This window comes from Gallinula chloropus (genome assembly GCF_964237585.1).
Source record: "Gallinula chloropus genome assembly, chromosome: 7".
Classification (NCBI taxonomy): Eukaryota; Metazoa; Chordata; class Aves; order Gruiformes; family Rallidae; genus Gallinula; species Gallinula chloropus.
This window is the reverse complement of record NC_140092.1, coordinates 13,396,931-13,420,787: the sequence shown is the minus strand read 5'-3', so window position 1 is coordinate 13,420,787 and position 23,857 is coordinate 13,396,931. Positions and strand designations below refer to the sequence as shown.

Genomic DNA, 23,857 nt, shown 5'->3' with positions numbered 1-23,857 from the left:
AGAAACCAAAACCTCTTGCTTTCCTTCCCCTCTCAAAGGCTTTCTAGTTCTCTCCTTCCTTTGATAGTGAGCACCTGAAGCAAGTTTTCTGATCCTAAATCAAGTCAAAGCTTCTAGGGACCAGGAGGGAGCCCCTCACAAGCATTCTGCAGTGTACTGTGCTGTTCTCTGCTTTATCAAGCCATAGGCTTTGCAGATCTCCTTTGGTCTTGGATGAGTGGCAGGCATCTGCAACTCTGTGCAGTACAGCCTCCATATTTTGGACCACAGAAGGCCTTCAGAAAAATAGGCCGAACCCCATCTTTTATTTGCCTGTTGCAAATTAGATGTCAAGAGTAACAGTTAGGGTTTCTAATTCTTGACAGCAATAATCTGTGATATTTTCAAATCCCGTAATTGTTATCTGGAGCCTTCTGCTAGTTGAGCAGCACTGTGTCATTTTCCTGGTCTGCCATTTTAAAAATGTTTATCAGGGATTCCCGGTTTTTGCTGTCTAGAGTCACTGCTCACCACAGGAGACCACATTGCCCCACGTACTCCTGGCAGAAATACAAAGGCACTGCTGGAACATACTGGGCCAGCACCACAAAGGCCAGCACAGGCAGAATCAACACAGGGAGGCTTCTAATTCCGTTAAGTAAGGGCAACATTTGTGAGCCTTATGTAAGTCATTTTTTGTTTCTGAAAGGAGACCTGGAGAGCAAGATTATTTGGAAGCAGGAAAACTCAGAAGGCTTTCAGCCCACCTTGCTGCTGTTTTTGTGGAATGCACTGTACATGGGCTACAAGATGGCTGCCACGAACAGCCATTATGCGCACTTTGAAAAAAGAACCAACAGAAAACATAAGCTCATTTTCATTAAAGGCTTCACAAAGTGACCATAACCAACATGTAGATGTATGAATACAGAGGTCCTATACAAGACATATGCTTCCAAAAGCTTTCAACATCTTCAGAACCACAGTAACAGAATTCTCACCTTCAAGATACACTGTTGTGGTTTTTCTGTCACGAACGTGCTAAAAAGAGCACTGCTTTACATACTACTCATACGTTCAGATTATTTCATACCTGACTAATGGTCTTTTCCATCTGTACCAAACCCAGGTTGGGGAGAGTGCTTTTAATGAAATCAACAATAGTTTCTAGGTTCTCATGCTGCAGAATCAAGGGTTTGTGGCTTCCCAAAAGGCTTAAAGCCACTTTAAATATAGCTTCTGATCCTTGAAGAAAGAGCATATCTGTGAAAACAAAATAAAAGTATTTTTATCTTTGCAAGAATACATGTTTGCAAGAATACTAAAACAGTGGAATGTCCAAGGATGCAACTTCTCAAAGGGGCAACCTGGAGGCTAGATGCACTGCCAGACACGTGCTTTTGCTACTGTGACTATGGCTTTAGAAGTTTTGTAGGATCAAGATTATTACTGTGACCAGCACAGGTGACTAACAAAATCAATTATTATTCAGCAAGATGTCATCCAAAAAATCAAATTAAAATTTAAGCTAAGCAAACAATAAACCAGGAAAGACAAGTATGCCAGCGTTGCGCTTTTTATGCATGTAATAGTTTCATGGGATTATTTTCTTGTGAGGTGTTCATCGGGATCTGAATTTGGATACAATTCTAATCTCAATGCCATTTAAAAAGTCTAGCATAGCAGACAAAAACTACGCCTGAAAACATAACCAAAGACCTGAAATTCTGTTCTTTTCTCATCTGGTGAAGCAAGCTACAAAATCTCAGTAATAATGTTGAGCACATGAGGCTAAACACGCACTTTCCAGCAACCTCAAGTTTCATGTGCTTACTTTTTAGCATGGGTCTCAACTACTTATGTTAATATTCTAACAGCTACATTAATAAGTACCCTGAAATCTTAGTAATACAGCTTAAGCGTTAATATTGCAGGTGGCCCTGCAGTGACAGCACCTGGCATACGTTCAAACACACTGAAACCACAGTATATAGCGACCTTTCAATGCAACTTCCCTTCTTTTCTTTTCCTTTACAAATTGCCTATGTCTCTATAGAGGAAAGAAACAGAAGACTGCAATGAAAGCATCAGACAAGAAACCCATCTTCACAAACCCATCTGTCTGCAGTATAAAGAGCATTGCCCTGCGTTTGACTTCCCTGCTACTATAACTCAGAATCCGGTTCTGGTTTTACTGAGTGGCTCACTACATGCAAAAGCATCTAATACTCGAAACAATACTGGTGGAGGTAGAAAAGGAAGAGAAGATACTGTGATTTTGTTCCATATTTCCTAAACATATTCTTATTTTTAAAGGGCTTCTCTCTTTGGGTTTTTTCCCCTTATTTTCAAAGCTGTGAATGAAGTCACAATTACTTATGAAGTAGCACAATGATGCCAAATAAACAGTATGTCTTAATGATTTAAAAAGAAATTAGAAGATGGGGGAGAAAAAACCCCCACCACACAATAAGAGAAACAACTTCTAGGAAAACCACAAGTGTCTCCAATGCAGTAAGGAACATATGAAAACACTGGCTAACTGCCTTTCCTCGTAAAAGCAACCTCTCTTTCCAAATTTGTATCAGAATGAAATTCCCCTCCTGCTCTTTTGCCTGTAACGCTGCAGGCATAACTCATTTCACTTCTTTCTCTCTCCGAGAAAGAAAAGCACAAGTAATAACTAACCATAAATCGTGCACTTTGCTGCCATTTGTCCTGAAAGTGGCCTAAAATTTTTCAACTCTGATTCAGTGTGAAGTCCAAAGGCAGGAATGATTGAAAAGTAGTAACAGAGTAGGCATTGCTTCAATTCTGTATTGAAACTGAGAACTATGGGACAATGCTTTATAGGGAAAGCTCTATATTGGGGCAGGGAATGCTGAAGAACAGCTAGGACATACAAAGTGGGGAAAAAAGAGAGCTGAAAATAATGCATATTTATGATTCAGCACCTGCCCAATAAAGACACGTAGAGTAACTCAAGGTGACCTGTAAGTTGTTAATGAACGCCTGTCTGAGCTGAGCTGGTCATATGTGGCTGAAATCCCTCTCTCATTTAAAACAGTGAGTACTTAACAAAGACCTGTTTGTTATCCGCTCCGCATGGCTCCTGTTAGGCGGGCTGCCAGCCAAGGAGAGTACAGGGAAGGTACCCAAATTAATGTCAACATGACTGGCAGCCTACAGGATTAAAAAAAAAATAAAAAAAAAAAATCAAGCTTTATCTACAGTCTTGAAACAAAATAAACAGTATTCTACCAAGTCTCCTTCACCAATAAGTAAACAGGGGTATTAAAGAGCAGAGTGTTGTTAACGCTGTATTTTCACTAGATCCTGCTCAGGAGAAACGTTCAAAGTTTGGACAGATAACTACAAAGCAAAAAGGAGTTTTGCTATTTGACTTGAAATAGTCTTTGGGTTAATTTCTTTCTTGTCCACTTTCACGTGCTGCTTGTAAGATGCCTGCAAAATGTACACTCTGGAAATCTAAAGGAAGTGGTCTGTAACAAGACAATATTCAACAGCAGCAGGGCTCAAGTAGCAAGGATTCAGAGATAGCATGTTAGAGACCTGCAGTGCAATCTTACAGTCTCAGTAAGCTGTAGGGGAGTTACCTCAACATCAAAAGGCAACAATCTTTCATCCCAAGGATTCTAATAAGCCAGCAATGCTTAAGTTCTGCATGTGTGTTCTGCATAAGTGTGTGAACATGTGGGTCAGAACTGGCTGGATCCTAACGTGCTATGCTGCCAATGGCAGTCATGAGCTAAGTGACAGCTCTCGCCTTTGTCAGGTTTGCACTGGTGTTTCAGTCTTCAGCACCGGTGAAGGTGACATTTTACTTTCTAATTTACAAGAATGTCCAATGTTCTTGACTTACACAGTTGGAGTAAACAGTATTTTAAGGAAATTATTAAATACTCTGAAACATTAAAAACGGCAAGTGTTGGTCACAAGGTACTTTCTCTCTAAAATACAGCAGATTTTTAAGAAGCGACAGTTTCAGCCACATACTTTTCTGTTCTTCAACTAAAATCAGTCCTGTGAAGATCATGTATCTGTGCCTTCTGTTCTAATCTGAAATTTTTGCTTTTGAAAGCGCTACAATCCTCCAATGACAGATAAAACACTAATCTGTGTATTAAGGCAGAAATCCAAATATACTGGGTACACCAGGGCACTTGCATACTCTCACTGCAGTCAATTTTCCAATTCAAAGACTCTTCTCAACATGTACAATACTATGAATGATTAAGAATAACTGAAAGATGAACTGATTATAACCTCAGTATATGACACTTGCATACAACACTTCATTTAATTCCTACAAATGATTACTGTCAGCTAGGTACTTGTTGATGTACATTAGCCTACTCTGAACTGTTCCAGAAAAAAGAAAAAAAAAAGAAAAAAGCAAAACAATAAGCTGTTTTCCCTGGAGGTAAGATGCTAATCACAGGAGATGTAGTTTTACTACATCCTTTTCATCAGGATTTCCTCTAGTACTACTTCTGGCAAGTCCTTAAACAGAAACAGGACTAGATTCCTGTTGGCTCTTCTTGGCACCTATATTCATTATTTGTAATTGTCGTAGTAAGACTAGAACTTTTTACAGTCAGGGAAGTGTCATATTAATACTCTAATAAATAATTGCTTCATTACATCTTTTAAGTGCAAGTGACTAAGGAAAAGCAGAATAGCTTCTCATTAGAAGACAGCAATTGGGAGGAAAGCTCCAATCTACTCTGTTCATCATGGAAGATCCAGTACCATGGAATCAAACTGAGGAAAAAAAACTGAAAAGGAAATAAAGCATCTTCTCAAATACTAAACAATGAATCTCTGAAACATACATCTGTAAGACAGCACCAAGTTAAATTCTTAATTTGAATTTAAATTAAAAAGAGAACCTCACTTTTGCAGATTCCAAAAAAAAGTAACAGAAGCAGAATCTAACCCCTAAATGCTTCCAAACATTTTTGGAAAGTCAAATTATCAGTCAGGTTAAAATTGTAAGGATACAAAGCACTAGTTTTAAAGCTCTGTGTTTCTGCAGAGTAGACTGTGATTAAATTGTCTGTGCTTTAAAAATATAACCCTTAAAACAATTTTCCAATGACACCATTGGAGACAATGGTAATAGAATGGATATATGGATGTTTTTCTGAAATGATACCTTTGTTACATGTCTTTGCAACTTAATAAGCAAAATAAACTATTTCTCCTGGGTGTCTGAAACAGGTTGCATAATAATGCTGTTCCTAATAAAGAGGATTCCAAGAAGATTTATGAAGAATTACCAAACACCCTGGCTACAAATCCCAGGGGAAACTGGGAAGCAAACATGGTGAGAAACCAGGGAGCAGCATAGAGGCTGGGGCCAATCTCATGTTCCTCTAGGTGGTTATAGAGATCTCGATGGTAGTCATGAAGAAGTCGAGACAGTTGATACATCTGGATCTGTGTGGAACAACAAAGAGAATAAAGATAAACACGTTTTAATACTCATAGTAGCAAAGTCCATGCTTCACACTGATTGGAAACAGTTAAACCCATTTGTCAACTGATGTTTGTACAGAGTTGTGTGAAGAAAAGAAATTCTCAGAAGCCATCTAAAAGACCCAGGCTAGATCATCACACGCAAGCCTATGACAGGATCATTTGCAGGGTCATTTGAACCTCATATATAACACATAACAGAACTCTGTTTATGGCTTTCATAGTTTCCCCAATAGTATTTTTATTTGAAATGAATGCATTTAAGATGATGCATTCTTTTCCCACATTATCCTTCCCCATTTTTGAGAACTGAATTTAAGTTCCCATCCAGATTTTGAGGTTATCTATACTGCAGTATTATGATTTAACGTTAGTATCCTTTTATTAAAAAACTGAATTTGTACCTGTAAAATTGTCATGTCAGGACGATATTGTTTTCTCAGGCCCACATCAAACATGAGAAACTTCAGCATTTTAAAAGCATCTTCTTCACTCATATGAAGTAGTAAAACTCCTGCTACAAAACTAAGGCCCTGGCAATATCCTACTTCCTGATCCAGAAGTGAATAGGCCTTCAAAATATTGTAGAGTGACAGCTGCCCAGCTCCCAGCTGTGCTGAGAAGTATGGGTGTGTTGGAAACGTGCGCCCTGTGAAAACAGCTGAAGTTAGTGACTTTAAAAAAAAAACAAAAAAAACCCAACAAAACAAACTCAAAATATTTGCCAGTCAGCTGTGAGAGCTCCAGGAAGTGTTTCATGAGCACCAGCACAAGTGACTTAGAGACTGGGAGTCAGTTGTGGGAGCAAAACTTTTCTAAGTGACAGGTTTTGTTTCTATTCCCCATGTCTCTTTAAATCCCAGCCTGTGGTAAACTATACTAATTGCAGAGCTGTAGGAGTACAACTGAACCATTTCCAGCCCTTCAGTTCTGGAACAAGGAAACAATTTCCACCCCAGACTGGCCTATCTGTAAATTTTCATACAGACCTGGGTCTACGTGTCCTTCAAACTAATTCAACTAACACAATCAGTTTGACCCACACTATTTTCTCAGCCAGTAAAAACTCAAATTGTCTTTTTTTCCTGCAGCCCTTATGGTACCAAGAGTCATGTAGCTAGTTATGTGCTGTGATATATGCATGCTCTCTCCCTCTCTAGGCTATACACATATTATACCATAGTGTAGCTAACAGAGGCAGCCAGCAGACACCACACTTCGGGCCTTGTTGTTTCTCTGAGTTCTTCTTGAGCATCTGAACACTTTGTCCAGGATGGCCAGGGCTCTCCTGGGAACCTGAGGGCATTGCTGCTGGCAGGCAAGGCTGAGGCTGTTGTAAAGGTGTAAATAGATGCTGAGCGCCATTCACCTGGAAGGCAGATTTGCAGAAAAGGACCTGTGTGTCCTGGTAGCTGCCAAGTTGAACATGAGTCACCAGTCTGCCCTTGCAGAACCCACCCCCCCCCCCCCCCCCCCCAATGGTATCCTGTTGGAGGAGCATTGCCAGCGGTTTGATAAGGATGATCCTCCTCCCTATGCAGCACTGCTGAGGCCAAGCCTGGAGTACTGTGTCCAATTCTGGGGTCCCCAGTACAAGAGATAGAGTCCAGCAAAAGGCCAGTAAGATGATGAGGGTACTGGAGCATCTCTCTTATGAGGAAAGGCTGAGAGACCTGGGACTGCTCAGCCTGAAAAAGAGAAGTCTCAGGGGGATCTTGTCAATGTGCACAAATACACCGAGGGAGGGAATGGAGAGGGAGCCAGGCTCTTCTCAGTAGTGCCCCCGGCAGGGCAAGAAGTAATGGGCACAAATTGAAATACAGGAAATTCCACCTGAACACGAGAAAAAAAAAGGTAAAATCTTTTTTTTTTTTTATTTTAAGTGTGGTCAGACACTGGCAGGAGTTGCCTAGAGAGGCTGTGGACATTGTCCTGGGTAACCTAATTTCAGTGATTCTGCTTTGAGCAGGGGTTTGAACTAGATGATCTGAAGAGCTCCCTTCCAAACTCAATCATTCTGTGAACAAAGATGTTGAAGACTTCTCTTTTAAAGCTTTTTTAGAAAATGTTTCCAAAAGGGAATATTATTTTCGTTTCTGGGAAAAAATAAACAAACTACAACCCCACCCTTCACCCCCCAATCAGATTTTCCCTGTGAAATACCTCAACAGAGGAGAAATTTGAATACTTCTTTTGTTCTTGTATTAAGTGGAGCTTGTTTTTTTCGGTTGCCCACTTGTTAAATACAACCCCACCCTTTAGCTCCTGGAATGCCGCTGAGCTGCCAGATAACATCAATGCTGAGCTCCTTTCAAGAAGACAAAGCCCAGGGCAGAGTCTTTCTGCCATCTGGTAGCTGCTCTGGCCTGTCACTGGAGACACTGGCAATCAGTTTCCCCCGGTCAGGCTGTCACAGAGCTGGACGCTACAGAATTATTTCAAGCTTTCAAACGAGAATGAGCTTATGTTATTCCTTTGCAAAGGAATCCTCTGCCTGAACTACAAGTTAACAGCAGCACAGTGTAAAGGCAAACCTGTGCTTCCTCAGTAAAGCAGTAAGGCTCCTTTCGTACAAGTTATGAAGTTACAAGCTGAGCAAGAATAAAAAAGCAAACATTTTCTAAAAAATAGTAGATGGAGAAGGAGTAGAATTGCTAAACTCACAAGCTGATTTGTTTCTGAGAGCCCTGGTGATGACCTAACTAAGAATTTTAGCTTCTACTCAGTAACAAACAAACTGAAGAGCGTCAGTGAACTGTGATACCTCAAGAGTGCTAGAATGAGAAAGTAAGTACCTACTATTATATTTTTGAAATGTAATATAACAAAACACAATTTTCTCCTGTGTTCAGCAAACACTCAGTAATGAACAGAGTGGTTTCCTACACTGATAGCATCTGGAAGTCAGTTTACCTTTTTGAGAGATACAATAATTTTCTGAACATGACTTTGGTGTTCAGGACCTGAAATTCCCAGCTACTCAAGTGTTTGTGCAGGTGGGGCCACAAAAGGAAATGCACAGACAAGCCTGCAGGTAATGGTGCATTTGTTCTTGTCCAGGTAATGAAATAGCCCTGTGACAGTCAACTGGGCCAGGCAAGCAGCTGCTGACATTAGCTCTGCACCCAGATGCACACTGCTGTCCTTGCTCTCAGGCAGCACTCTTTATAGATGAAGAGCTGAGTGTGAGCAATACTATTACAGCTCTGGCTTATACTGCGTTAGCAAGACCTCTTTAGCTTAACTGGGAAAAGCTTTTTTTCATATTGTGGCCATATGTTGCAAGAACTCAGTTTTTTCTCTCAAATAAAAACTGCATTCTTTCAAGAAGGATTCTTAACAATCTGCTTAGGAGAAACACTTCTGATAGCCTGAAGGAACACAAGTCAGAACATACAAATTCCTTCTGGCTGCCTATCCAGTTACGCTGTACTTCACTGGAACCACCAGAGTCTTCAGCTTCCTAGTTTCATCTTACTAAAACAACAGGGCTCAATCATTCCTTCAGCTCCTGGGCTAGTGAATAGTTTCCCCGCAAAAACAGTACTTTGCATCTGAAAACCACCCCAGTTAGGGATTTGCCAACACATGCAGGCATTTGTTTCTACACGCAGAGCACAGCGCACAGCTAAGATGAGAAACCATTCCTGCGCGGAGCCAGGCAGAGAATATGAACAGCCTGCTGAGCCAGCAAGCCCAAATCTGCTGTGTGAGCCAAACAGTGCTCCCTACTGTCCAGTTGTCCCAAGCCTCTTTCCCTCTGTTGAAGGTGCTCAATTCACTAACCCAACCCACCTTAAAAAGAGCCGTTTAAAAACAAAATTATGAAAAAGAGGTTCTTTTGTAATTAATACAAATAAAAATACCAACTGCTAGCAACTGCCCATTAAAAAAACAACCATAAAAGAAAACAGCAAACAGTGGACATCAGGAATGAATAGCACATGTTAATTCAACAGTCTCCACTTAAATATTGACTTCCTGTCTTTGCAATTTGAATTCCATGGGCCTGTGGAGTTCACTGTCAATGTCTGAAGTACAGACGCAGAACAAATACATTTAGCTGTGTTTTATTACCATGTTGCAAAGGGTGTCTGTGCTTAAAATGTAGATTTTGCCTTTTCCTAATGGTGTCAACTAATAGTTCACATTTATACAAAATTAAAAGCAATTCTAACCAACAAAGTATTATTAAATAATGTCAGGTGCTTTTGTGTGTTACCTTCTTTTATTTAATTGTCTTCTGGAGATCATAAACACCTTATTTTAATTTCAGATCACTACTGTACTTACCTAAGTCAATAAGTATTGCATGTTGCTGGGAAGTTAATTGTTTTAGGAGTTCTTTATAAGGTGTGTCCTTTGGTGGCTGTTTACTTGGAAACTGATGTTTAAGATGATACTGCTCTGCTAGAAACTTCCAGATCTCCCCTCGGTGGTGACGTGGTACTCCTGAGAGAAGAAAAGTAATTAAAACAGTAATTTATACTCATACTGAAGGTTCAGCTATAGTTAACTAACAGGATTAAGGAACTGAAGATCCATATCAGCTAGATATGCAAGCAGACCCGTTTGCTAGATCCCTATCTGCTATCTCCAGTAGTCCACTGAAGCAGATCAAACTACAGTGCTTATGCTTCCTCAACCAATAAAAGACATCAGCATCTTAACAGGAGAGATTTAAGGTAGGAACAGGGTGAGCTGCCTAAGACTAAGGTCACCACTTAACATCCTGTCTGAGAAGTACTAGAAGGGGCAGCAAAAAAATGAAATACTTGTCTCTGAAAAGTTATACACTTGTCCCCCATTTTTCCATGTAAAGTACAGCACCACAATAGAAACAATTAACATTTCTCACTAATACAGCACTGGCACTGTTGTTAGGAGTAAGTTTTAGGAAGGTAGGATGAACACATACTGTAAGTATAAACAAGTGCAAATGAGATGTGATCTAGAGACTACAACAGAAGGCAGAAAATCAAAATGCAAATATTGCATTTCTGGTTTTGCTATTGATTTTCTGAATGACTGGTAGACACACAAATGTTTTGAAGCTTGAATATCTTTATGAAAAGCGATGATGCTAATTAACTATTTCACATTGGTAACAGTAGCCTTTATTTGCATCTATTTGCAAAGCTCTGAAAGTAATGGAAAGGTTGTTACATGCATACTTTATCCAGAGGGTAAGAATGGCACTATTACATCATCTATGCAAGAGCTCAGTGCACTATTCTTTGGGAAAAGTATTCTGTCTAATCCATGATGTACTGGAACCAGATATTGAAGTAACTTATGGCTTGAAGTTTTTTAGACTGTTTTTTCTTTCAGTGTACACGTAACACGTGGATGAAAACAACAGGCAAAAATCAAAATTCACTTAAGCATACAACTTACACAGAAAGACAGGAAAGCATACTACAGCAACTTCACAGCCTTCTTTCATATAAGCACAAGCACATATGAATTTATCTCTGCAACACTTATTTCTACTACGCTATCATATTCCAGAGACAACGGCTTGAAAAGGAAATGCTAGTAGAAATATATAATATTTGAAACCACATCACCAATGTAGTTAGAGAGTGTTTCTGTAAATTATTAAGTTTTAAGTTCCCTAATGTAATCAAAAAGTCTCCAGTACAAAACAGCAAGGGAAAGTGCAGTTTCGGACACTAACGAGCCAGGTTTTCCTCTTCAGATATGCATCTAAAGTCCCATCAGCTTCAGTGAGGTTGGATGTGTCCCATCGAGTGGAACTGGCTTAATAGTGCATATTTAGAGCTGCGAAATTACAAATTAATTAAACTTTATATCAAACTACTTCCTTAAAGGAAATTTTATCTCTGTACACTGCATTATACAAATAAAATATTTACTACTTTGTAAATGAAAGCAGCACTATATTTAAACAACTTCTACAGCATACATTATAGGTCAACACTATATTTTTTATCCTAATTTGAATCCCATGCTTAATGAAACCTGCCTTTATTACCTGTTTGCCTTGCTTACTCAAGTTACTTTTAATGGTCTTGGTCTAAACTAGAACTTGCTAAACTCAAGTTAAATACATTTGTTATTTCTCATTTCTGCATATATATGAAATTTGACATCAGGTCAGAGCTAGGGGTAGTTTCCCTACTATTTGTATGTGCTGCTTATTAGCAATTTGCTAAGCAGGGCTTTATTTATTTACTTACTTATTTTGTATCACCCCAAGTTTCGTAAGTTCTATTTTGACTCTAACACAGGCCTGTATCTCTGGACTATCAACAAATACTGATCAAAATACAATCAAACATTAGTATCAAGGACTTAAACTCCAGTAATACTGCATTTCAACAGCTCATAATAACAAACTCTGCTTACCTTGCCCAACAGCTGAGTGTATTTTTTCCACATCAAATTTAATCTTTGACCTTCCAGGTGTACTCAACATTTTCTCCCAAATCAAAGTCACATCTTTTAAGCATGGTGTGATTTCTTCATAGTCAAGTTTCAGACGTCTGTTCTGCAAATTGTTTTCTGAAGCTAGGAAGTGATAAGAATGTGTCAGTTAATTTTGTTTACTATCTCTAAAATGCATTAATTTAATGTAGAATAATTTTGTTTACTATCTGTAAAATGCATTAATTTAATGTAGAACTTCATCAGGAATTCCACCTAAAATTAAACCCTATTAATTCAGAAACGTTACACGTCTAAATTTTTGTAACTGAGTGGGTTTTTGGTTTTTTTTTAAAAGGATATTACATACAGGATTAACTGTGTTTGATCCGTTAAATTAAGTTTCTTACAGCAAGTCAACTCTTAAATCTGAAGAAACGAGAGAAGTAAGCGTAAGATCTTCCTAATAGGATTTTTCTATTTCCCTTAAAAAAATTAGTGCAGAAAACCCACACCAAATAAAAATAAAAAGGGTGATCATTCACATGTCTGCTTTTATAGACTACTTATAAAGGAAATTTCAAGTATAGAAAATTTCAGAACCCTGATCACAAAGCTGCCTATAAACAATACATATAGATGAGGCTCTCTTAAAGTCTCCACTGAAGAAATAAGAACAAGGCTCAATGCATAATTCAGCCTTAAGTAAGACATTTTATATCATCAGAGCTCCTGGAGCAGAGATGTGTGGCAGTATTGGGGATTTTCTCAGATCACAACTCATAAGAATACCATTCTGTATCTTCATGTTATATTTGGGAAATATCTACCTTACTTCCCTATACTGTAGTTGCTTTTGCATCTGAATGATTTCATTCAGTGAGGTTATTCATGTGATTTATGACGTTACCTAGATGTTTGCAAGATTTGGACCTCATAGTATTTCATTTTGACTTTTTCTAATTTAGTTTTTGACTTTTCCCTTCAAAGTAGCATATTTCATTTTAAAACATGACTTTGGCTGCACGTGTACTGACTCATGCTTTACCCATCCTAATACAGACAGCTGTAGCTTAATTTTACTCCTTAGGTTCTTTTATTCCCAGTTTCTTGTTGCTTTTGATTTTTCCCAGTAGATTATGTTCTGTGCTTACCCAAGAAGCATGTAATTACAAGGACTGATGGTTTTACTGAAGCTCTGTGTCCACATTCTAAGTAATTCTGTGTATCCAAACTATCAATGTCTTCACATTTTCCTCAGGTCAAATACAATGTATTTATGCATTAGAACATTAGAAAAACTTAAACCACTGATGGTATTGTACAACGATATCTTAAAAATGGCATTTAATTTTCAGCTTTCATGAACAACAAACTCAGAGATATCTTTCAATGCTGTGCCTTTTGCAAACAAGTGTTTTCTAGTGCTTGGCACCTTTTCAGTCTTTTCCAGCAGTACTCTTGAGCATTATTATGACACATAGAACATTTACTTTTTAATTACTAGAGACAAAACCGTCAGAACATGTGGCATTACATTGCAAACCTCTGCTGCCTACATTGTAGTCACCTTCTTTTTCAAGTCACCTGTCTCACCATCAGAGCTCTCTGGGCAGCAGCTATCTAGAGCAACTTTATTTCTTCACAGTGCACACTGCACAGTCTCAGTATTCAGTCATGCCACCACTCATCTAATTTATTCACTATCTAGCTTCAGACTCGCTCATCTTAGTGAATTCATGACAGTTTTACATTTGTTTCTTTTGGGCAGACAAAACTGGAGCATCTGATTAAAACTGTTAGAATGTTTATGGGTATCAATGCCATGCAGTTGACAGAAACTTGACTGCAGGTTGTAGATTCAGATAAATTGACTAACAGATAATTTAAACACAAAATCTGGAGTATAAGTACACAAAACAAAATTTATTTCTAAATGTCAGGTCCCATAACCATGCAATCCCTTCAGCTCAGGGGAATAGTTCACTGCTTACAGTACCTCATTCTTTCTCCAGATGGTCTTGGCCCCTTAGCCAAGAGCATTGTGTATTTTGTATCTGTTCCCATACTACCAGATTAGCAAGTACATTTGCTAGGAACATGCCTGTCACCTGTTGGGTTCTCAGGAAATTCAGATATCAGGTGTTCTTCAGGTATCAGGGTTGAAATAGTTATACTACTAGGAGCAAGTAGCCTACTGCCTAGTGGGCTGAATGTTCTGGGAGGCTATATCCAGCTCCTGAGAAGTGTTTTCTCCTTCCAAACAGGAGTCTCAGCCCAAGCATAAAAAAGGATTTCATGTTTTGTACACTGACCTTTTCAAAGGGTTCAGCCCTTTCTCTACAGTTAATTCTTCTTCCTCAAGTTTACACAAAGGCAAAGAAAAATTGCCTTTTTCCTGCCAGGTACTTCATCCTTGAAGATCCAGGTACCTACTCCCTTCCTAAATAACTAAAATCAGCCAGATAAACATTTATAATCTTCATCATTCAGAAGTTCAAAGGAGCAGCACTCAAGGGCTAACACCTGCAGCTGCTACAAGAAAATGTGTATTCTTAACCAGCTGCATTTTATGTGTAAAAACTGCCACCACAATGGACTTGTCACAGCTACACGTTCAGCAACAGAAAAATTTTGGTTAAGAACAACTGCAAATTCCAGTTTCTCAAGCTCCTTCTCATCACTCTTCTGACTGACCCAAGTCATTACTACTCCATACAAACCTTGCTTGCACAGTGTGTGTACACAGGCAGGCACACACGGAAGTCCATAACCAGCTCCTTAAGACCTTCAATTCAAGACTGGCTAGGTAGAACACTGCAATGACCAACACTAAAACAATGATGCAAGCGTAGAAAAGAATCCAGCTCATGATAGAGATTGTGCTGAATTCCTTGCCCGAGATGCTAGGCACAAGAATAAAAAAACCCTAGCCATGGTAAAACCAGGAGTACCAATTCAGATGAAGTAAATAACAAGGTGAAGTGATACAAAAAAATATGTGTAAATTGTAACCTATAGTAATGAGAGCTGAGGGAGATGCTGCTAAACTGATTTACCTGTATATTCCTAAAATGTTTCATTAAAGCTTGGTCCAATCCACTGCCAAGGTCACAGAGAAAACCAACAAGTGACCTTGTATTGCAGTAGGGTGCAATCAAGACCTTCACCAACCTTGTAACTTCTGGTTTTCTTTCTCCATTCTGAGGAGAAGTATCTGCTGAATAATGGCTTTCTTCCACAACTCGCGAAGCTCACGGGATGTCCGTTTCCTTTCTTCTTTCACTGGCCCAAAGGGACCATCTTCACACACTGGTTCCAACGGAGATCTCGGTGGAAGTTCTCCCAACTCGCAGTAATCTTTAAAAGAGAGAAGTTGTTGCGGATGTTTGTATGTTTGAGAAACAGCAATAACATAACCTACAGCTAAACCCAGGTGTGATTCAAATGGCAGACCAAATCAAATATAGCCTCTGCATAATTTAAAGAATAATCTCTAAACTGTGTTTAACAAAGACACACGCCCTTAGCTGGACAAACACACCACCACCTAAGGCCATACAATGGGATGATTACCAGTTCTTAAAGTAAACATGCAGAAAGAGAGACACGCACCTAAGACACGTGTGCTCTCACTTGTAATTTTTAACCATGTCATAACCTTCAGCACTTTTTCTTTTGGCTTCTCTGAGGGCTCAGTACTCTTTGATTTAACCTGTACTTACAAGAAAAATTACTCAATTCACCACCTTTAAAATGAACGTCCAAACCCACCCATATCTCTTCCTACCAAATCCAGATGGAAAGCCATCACAACAGCATTCCTCCTTCAGTCAAACAGAATGACCGTGCAATGTCTCCCCAGGGACAAGCTCACCAGTTACGCATGCAAGAAAATGCTTTAAGATCAGTGCAAAAAGCACTCCCTCCACTCTCCAAAGACAAGTACACCTGTGCATGCTATTCCAAACAGCTCCTGGATAAGGGCACTTCTGAAACAACTGTTCTACATGGTAGCTCAGTGGTACATTTCTTTATCATTGGCTAGCACAGCAATAAAGATTTTTAATTTTACACACGGGCACATGAATTACCTCATCTCTACAAAAACTTAAAATAGTAAGGTTTTCACCCCTCCAGAATCTGCTCAGAAAGCTACCATGTATGTTGACTCAAACGGTTCATATGCAGCTATTATCTTCTTGATTGTTGAAGGGCACTTGCACAACTAAGCTCAGATGACTAAACAGGAATGGAAAAGTTCACAGCTGCTGGCTTCTGCTTTTCTAAGTTTTGCCACTGTCAATCTTTCCCTCTCAAGGAGTCAGAGATAAATAGGGTGGGTCAAAACCACCTGTTTTCCTTATACAACATGTATTTGTTACCACATTAAATTCAAGGGCTAAGATATACCTATAATAATAGATGTAACATTTTCAGCCAGCAGCACAAATTAAATCTTTATAAACTTGCACTCTGGATATAACTGTGGATACTCACACTCTGGGTATCTACAGCACTTCAGAGAACAACAGACTTCATGGGAATGTCAGTTAGGCAAAGGACAAATATTTGATGGCAATAACCATTTGTTGCGAAGAGAAGTAGGAAACAATGACAAGCATTCAAAATACATCTGCCTATGAAAAATATCAATACAATGAAGAAATTATATCATATCCCTTAAACTGGGAAACATTATTTTCTTTTTTTCTTTCTTTACAGGTAAATGGGAAGACTTCTGTGGGCTAAGATCTGTAATTACAGAAGAGGTGCAGGTAAATGTCATCAGGTTGAGAAGAAACACACGCTTGATAATCCTCAGCTTGTGTTGACGATTAAAGGAAAACTATTTTGATTTGATTTTTGGTTTTAATGCACAACAGTGTTCTGTATATATAATAGTTCCCATTATGATTTTCTTAGTGCATATTAAAGACCATTATAAAGCAAATATGCTCAAGGCTAATACTGGTAGAATTGCCTTTATTTACTGGAATAAAGTAACAAACTTAAAAATTAAAAATACCATCTTGAAGGGAAATTTTTCATTTTCTCTAAGGCTGCATGCAAAAAGTAGAATTGCCATAAGAAAGAGAAATTAATGACAACAGTCACCAAACATTAATGAAAAAGTAAAAGTGATCGAGATAGCTACACTCTTATCCACTATCTGTAGCCTATTGAATTCTTACTACTTTCTTGTAGCATCTAATATAGAATACACATTCATCTTAGGGGAAACAAGTCTCTTCTGACATTATACATCCTCTCAGTGGTTTTTGGATCTCCCTTAAGAGTCAGATATGTATTCTGATTTTATGTGTGTATATACACACACACACCTTTATTAGAAAATATCCGTAGAGACATTTTATGGTCATCCACTTGCAAAAAACTCAGGCTGACAGAACACATGCAAGGAAACAGATTAAATATATTGCATTCCTAAAGCAAGGATAAACATAGCCAAGACCTAAAATCTTCCTGTTCGCATGCATGCTCTACTTTCTCAGTGCAAATATTGTGGATTGATTTTCCAGTACCAACTCAACAAAATATCACCTTTTAATTTACCAGAGCTGTTACTCACTTGCATCCTCCAGTGATCAAACTTACTGTGGCAACAAAAGCATTCATTACTCAAGTCCATACTCCTGCTTCCATTTAGGCTGAAAATTTCTTGTCTATTACTGACCTGAAAAGATCAGTATTCACTAAAAGAAATTTAACTCATGATGCTTGAGGCTATAAAAGAAATCAGGAATGTTAAAAAATTCTACAGGCTGAACAATTATGATTATCAACCCTACCTCCAATTCTTCTGTGGAAGAGTCCTAGACTTGATTTTGCCTTCCAAATGGCAGCTCCTTCTCTATTCTCTCCTTCTTATCAATTGTGGACATTTAACAGAAAGTCTAAAGTCTACTCTGATAAAGCGCGACACATTCACACCCTGCCTTCACTCCCATCCCCATGCTGGCGTGTAGCAGGATGTAAGGAAACCAAAATGAACCTGTTTAACTGCTCAGGTGGCTTGTCTAAAGTTTGCAGAGTTGCATCAGCTGTTTGGCTGGTAAGGGAGATGGGGGAGGTGGAATGTGCAGGTAATCCCTCAAAGCAAAGTAAAACACCAGACATTTGGTAAGTCAGCCCTAACAAAAATCCATGGATGTAAAGCAGAATGATGGACAGATGTGCCACTGGGCTTCCAGGTCCTGAACAGTTAACAGAAGAAATACTGCAACAAGAGAGTATTTCATTACTATGCACAAATGATCTTAGGACAGCAAGAAAACAAAGATAAACAGTAGACCAATTCAACTGAACATAACTGGGAGCTCACGTTCCACTGAATCAAGCTACCATGTGCTTAAAATCCAAGTAACACACAGCCTTCAAAACCTTTATGAGATTAGTAAGTGCACTCAGCAGGACCTGAACACTTCAGCACACACTGAACAACAGCTTCCCTGTTCATCTGTCAACCTTTTCAGCTTTGACTTATTCCTATTCCATGTTTGGCCTATACTCCTTCAAAATATGTTGCTCCCTTCCATGCAGCTTCCACATAAAATGCTACCTCCATACATGGTACTTCTACAAGCCTACCACACTTCTACTCTTCAAGGTTAGGGTTGGGCAAGTTGATTCAAAAATATTATTACATATTATCAACACACAGGTTATTTTCCATTTGTACTTAACACTTGGACTACCCTTCAAGAACTACTCTTCCCTGCAACGCACTTCTACAAGTCTGTGGGTCTGAACTAAATATTCTTTGAGAAACAGTGTACTTCACTGGGAAAGCCACCAGCTTTCCAGTGCCTGCAAGAACTTGTGCAAAGCACCAAAGTGCACCTGAAACTGCTCATGAAGCAGACAGACATGCTGCACAAATGCATTAGTGCATCCATACATACCTCAAAAACACTGCTTCAATACTCCCACCACCCAAGAAAGGACAATGCCCATAGGAACAATGGGCTGACATGTAATTTTTACAGTAGATCTGCTCATTTATAAGCAGCTCTTTGGCTTCATGTGGCAGTGCTTCAATCCTAAGATGCCGAGTAACCCTACACTCCAAAAGGATCAACAAATGTATTACACAAAACTCTCACATGCAAAGATGACACAGAAAAAACAAGTAGAAAAGATTCTTAAGTATTATGGTATATTGCTAGTAGGGACTTTACTAAAGAATGCTTGTAAATAAAAAGCTTGTGAATGACTGGAGCAGTAATTAAACCAGACACTATGTGGTTGGTAGCATGACATAACCAGGAAATTTCATTAGCTCCGGGAGAAGCCACAGTGAATACAGAGCGTTTGCTGGGATCTGTGGGAGGACATTAAAGTATTCCAACAGTGAGTTATTAAAATGTCACCTTAAACCTTATTTCTTAGGAAATTTCATTTGTAATTGACTAGAAAAAAATTAAAATCAATCAATAGTTTTTTAGTCAAATTCAGTATTAAACAAGGCTTTCCAAAAAGAAGAAAAAAAGAAAACCCAGTAAGAGAAACCACACAAAGTAAAACAAAACCAAATCAAAACAAAAAACCCCCAGAAGTGACAAACCCTCCTAAAAGCCTAAATTCTAAAAACATTCTCTCAGAAACACTTAGTCTAGCCAACCACAAATACCAAAAACAAGGTAGTAAGATTCATGTTTGACTAGAAACTGCAGCACTTCACATAGAAGTACTTGTTTTATTTTTATAGGAAACTTACAGGGAGGGGGCTCAAATATAATGCATTACTGCCATCCTCACTATGTAGTTGTTTACACATGACTCTCTAAATGCAGTGTTTACCAATCACATCTGGTCCCTGGGGTTAAGAAGTTAAGTAAGATATTGTGAGAATGTGGCTGGAAAAATTCCATTAAGCATTTTATTTTCTGCATTACACTATTTTAATTTGTTGCATTTTAAACATTACAAAATTCAGCTTCGCAAACAAACAAGTGAATCTTCACAGTCGTGTAAGATTACATTGCCCAAAAGAAAGGACTCTCACAACATCCTCAGTTAGTTCTCTTCACATCTTCCATTCAGGTACTGCAACACCTTCTTTCATACCCGATACAAAAAAATCAAAGAGGAACTGCAAAATTCTATACCCAAGGATATAACATTCCTATTATTCTTCACTGATGTCTGAAATATTTGACTTCATAACCAAATGTGGTAACATGACAAGGAGCCTTCTGTTATCAGAAAGCTTCTGATATGTAGTCACAAGATTCTTTCAGTCTGACATACAACCTAAGGCCACAGCTGAACAAGGAACTCTTGAAAAATATTATATTTCAGTACAGTTGATTAAAATCTGCTCTGAGGGATGCTTTAGAGTTTGATTTTTCTTTTATAGTCAAAAGCTGCTTCAAAAATAATCACTACCTCCAAATTCACCCCATTTACCAATATTACCAAGCCCCAAGAAATAAATGCCCCGATAATTTCAATGGGCACGGAAGCTGTCACACATTATATGTGCTACTTATGGCTTATAACCACGCTCCTATGCTGCAAATCAAGATTATGACCATATACTTGTGGTGAGAGGGCCAGAACAGAGTAATCAATTATAACCAACTGGTTTTATTACAGCATTTACAAAGCTATATATTAGCTAATTAATAGTAACTTTGTTGCTAAAAAAGAACCATTAAAACAGTATTGGAGGACACATTAGAAATAATTTATACCGCATAAACATTCCAAGTACAGAATGGTAAAGCAACAGTTTACAGTGTTTGCAATACTACTGCAAAATGACTTTAAAATATTTTTGCTTAAGTAATGGAATAAACATAACCCTCACCACAAAGCACACACATACACAGGTAGGTGCTAACCACAGCTGGTTTTAAGAGAATAACATTTTTTCAAATCCAAATTTTTCTTTAGCACTTAGGATTTAACAGTTTGCTACTTCTGTCTGCCAGAGACTGAAACCAACTTAATATTAATGAATGAATCAAGTTTGGATTTTTTTTTCCCTGTGCATACTTGCACTTCCCAAAAAAATCTTTCTGCAGGTTGAAAAATACTGTGTAGTTGTTCTGGCTAAAGTTGCTTTTTTTCATCTATTCTCTTAGCACTGCTAAGAAATACCAAGTATCTCATTGCTCCAAATTGCAATTTCTTTCATTGTTCAACATGTAACTGTACCCCACTGCCCCCCTTAAAAAAAAAACTCAACAAACACCCATTCTCTAACCTAAAGCTGACACAGCTATTACAAAAAAGTCACACTCTATTGCCAACACACCTCCTGCAGCAAGAAGGCTCACAATAAGTACCAGCCCTTTCTCACCACTTACATGAGAAAACTATTTAGACCTTTTTAAACCTGGCACTTTGCTCTGCTTCGTTTCTGACAACCTGCAAAACAGTTCTCCCACTGTGACCAATTCCCAACAGTCGATATGTAAAAACTGCAGTGAAAATTGTCCACTGCACAGAGATTTGTAGCTGCTGAATCAAAGCATGCAAATATCCTTCTCCACTGCAGAGCAAGGCGAAGTTTCATGATCACTCTGCAGAGACTGAAGTGTGTCCTGCTCCTGAGCAGGGTAAGCGCACCACCGTCAGCTTCCGGAGACGTGTCCCTGCCTGCCTCCCGGTGCCTGCTGTAGCGCTCCAGTGATCTTGTGAGCAGGACTAGAAAACTGAGCCAACTGAAAACCAGTCACCTCTATTTGAGTGAGCCCATACTTCAGCTGGTTTAAAATGATCACCAAGTTGTAGCCTTCACCTTTTTACCAGTGAAGATAGAGAACTAGCAAGTCCTAAACCATCTGCACAGCCATAGAACGCAGCTTGGGCTAGAAAGAGGCTCTAGAAAAACATGAAGATCTGCCTGCAAGTAGGGCAGCAGGTATAACAGCCAAAGATCTGCAGGAACACCTTTATAAATTATGTACTAGCAGCCTGGCAGAGTTCTTAACTTATAGTAAATACACCTTCACATCCTGCTGTATTAACGACACAGAGTGGCAAGGAATACGACACCTCTTGAGATTCAGCTCACCATTTGCCTATATGAATGAAACCATAAATGTCAGGATCTAGATCTTTCTGTGTGGATAAAGCTTAATGCCATCTCTATTTCTTGTGACTTCTTTCACATACATATTTACTGATTACAACCAAGAGAAGTTACAGCCACAAGGCAGTTTCTTTTTGTTGACAGTGTCTGCCCACACGTGGTCAAAGCAACACATAGTTCCGGCACACTGGTAGATTTTACATGTTTAATACAAAGTTTAGCAGAGCAGCCTATGCTAAACTTGAAAACCTTTATCATTTCTGGGTCTCTTGGTTGGCTGTCTTACTGACCCTTACAACAAACCCCCTAGCCTTTTTCTTAATGACCTCCTGCTGAGTTCCCTGCAGCAGTGTGGGCTATTGCACTTGAATGGAAAAATTGGTCGGTGAAGTCACAGTCTACAATGGGAAACTCATGCACGTTCCACTTGTTTCCCTCTCTTCATATGTACTTTCACATAACATGACAAAACCTTTTATATTCAAAACTTGTGTTGCCCTCTGTGCGATTTGGCTGAAATTGATCTTTTTTTAGAGATATATCAGCTGTTCACATAAATTCTTTTTTCAAAGCAAATCAGTCTAAAAAGCACCGAGAAGGACTTCTGGTTTGGTGGTGATCCTTTGGTCTTGGTTGGGTTTTGACTGATTTGGTTTTTTTTTTATAAAAAAAGGGAAGCACAGGTAACTTATCAAATCAATAAAGCCTACTTCAAGTGCTGCTCCTCCTTGAGAGAAGATGAAAGACAGAGGAGCAAGCTGATGAATGATAGTAATCTCTACATTTCCAAAGTAAATACAACTAGCTAAGTTAACTGTGGTGGTGAGTCCAATGCACGATCATCTGCATGGCACCTGTCAAAGGCTACACAGATTGGACCATGAGTATCCTTTACTGTCAGAGATGTTCCACAAGAAGCATGAAAATCCAAATGGAAAAACCCAATACTTGTTCTAAATAATACAAAAATCCTCACTCTGATTTTTCTCCTTTTGTTCTTAAACTGAGTATGTATATTGGAACAAAAACAGAAAAAGAAAACAAGAGGGAAGAGAAAGGCCAGGTATTTTAAATTGCTCCTCCTATTAACAGCACTTCCTGTTTTCCATTTTGGCCAATTATTTTGCTTATCACAGAATCACAGAATTGTAGGGGTTGGAAGGGACCTCGAGAGATCATCGGGTCCAACCCCAGCTTACACAGCTGTAGGATTTTAAGATAGCATCCTGCAGCTATTATACCTCAGAGAAAATGCTTGGATAGGCAATTTAGGTTTTTTCTCCTTTTCTGTTTAATATTGGGGGGGGCGGTGGTGGTATTTGTGGCTTTCAAAAACAAATAAGCCTTTTTCTAATCACAAAAAGATCCATCAAATCTGCAAAAACAGTAGCTTCACAGAACAGTTGAGTTTGAACAGCTCTTTCACGTGGCTTCAAGCATTGGAGAACATTTCACATGTATACTTACATGACATGCTCTTGATATCACCTCATTTGATATCACACTACATTTGAGAGGCATCTATGCCCATAGACAGCTTAACCCATGTCACTCAAATTATGTTGCAAGTAATGGCATTAATGCATTAATGACAGAAACACTTTTGTTACACCTGGTGTCCAGTTAATCAAGTTTTAAGGTGCAAGAAAAATGTCTCAGTGACATTAAGATGGTTACTTTTCACTACATTTATTAGATTGTACTGTTCCCTTCTCCTTATTTCATATGCACTGGCTTTAGAAATCAGTCAGAAAGTAGAGCTTGCAGAGATCAAGCAGTGAAATTAAAATTTTAGTGAGCCAGAGATCACTATCTACATACACGAGTTTCTCTAAGGTGTTCTTGGCCTTAACACATGCTGTACTGTCTGGCTTACAAAGTGAGATGCATGAAATGCTGCACCTGCATGATCACATGCAA

General features: G+C 38.7%; 1 protein-coding gene across 8 annotated transcripts in view; it reads right to left on the bottom strand.

The window, feature by feature from the left end:
• The window catches only part of TBC1D1 (TBC1 domain family member 1), a gene marked incomplete at its 5' end in the record, with an annotated part of 94,160 nt that overhangs the window by 5,638 nt on the left and 64,665 nt on the right, over nucleotides 1-23,857 (bottom strand). For 7 of the 8 annotated variants that reach the window (XM_084266868.1, XM_084266869.1, XM_084266870.1 and 4 more), the window contains 6 exons: nucleotides 1,073-1,242; nucleotides 5,283-5,442; nucleotides 5,886-6,130; nucleotides 9,775-9,933; nucleotides 11,854-12,015; nucleotides 15,046-15,231. In XM_084266868.1, the coding sequence (XP_084122994.1) occupies nucleotides 1,073-1,242; nucleotides 5,283-5,442; nucleotides 5,886-6,130; nucleotides 9,775-9,933; nucleotides 11,854-12,015; nucleotides 15,046-15,231 (1,082 nt within the window). The remainder of the gene's footprint in view (nucleotides 1-1,072; nucleotides 1,243-5,282; nucleotides 5,443-5,885; nucleotides 6,131-9,774; nucleotides 9,934-11,853; nucleotides 12,016-15,045; nucleotides 15,232-23,857) is intronic. The other variant, XM_084266875.1, reaches the window with a different exon arrangement.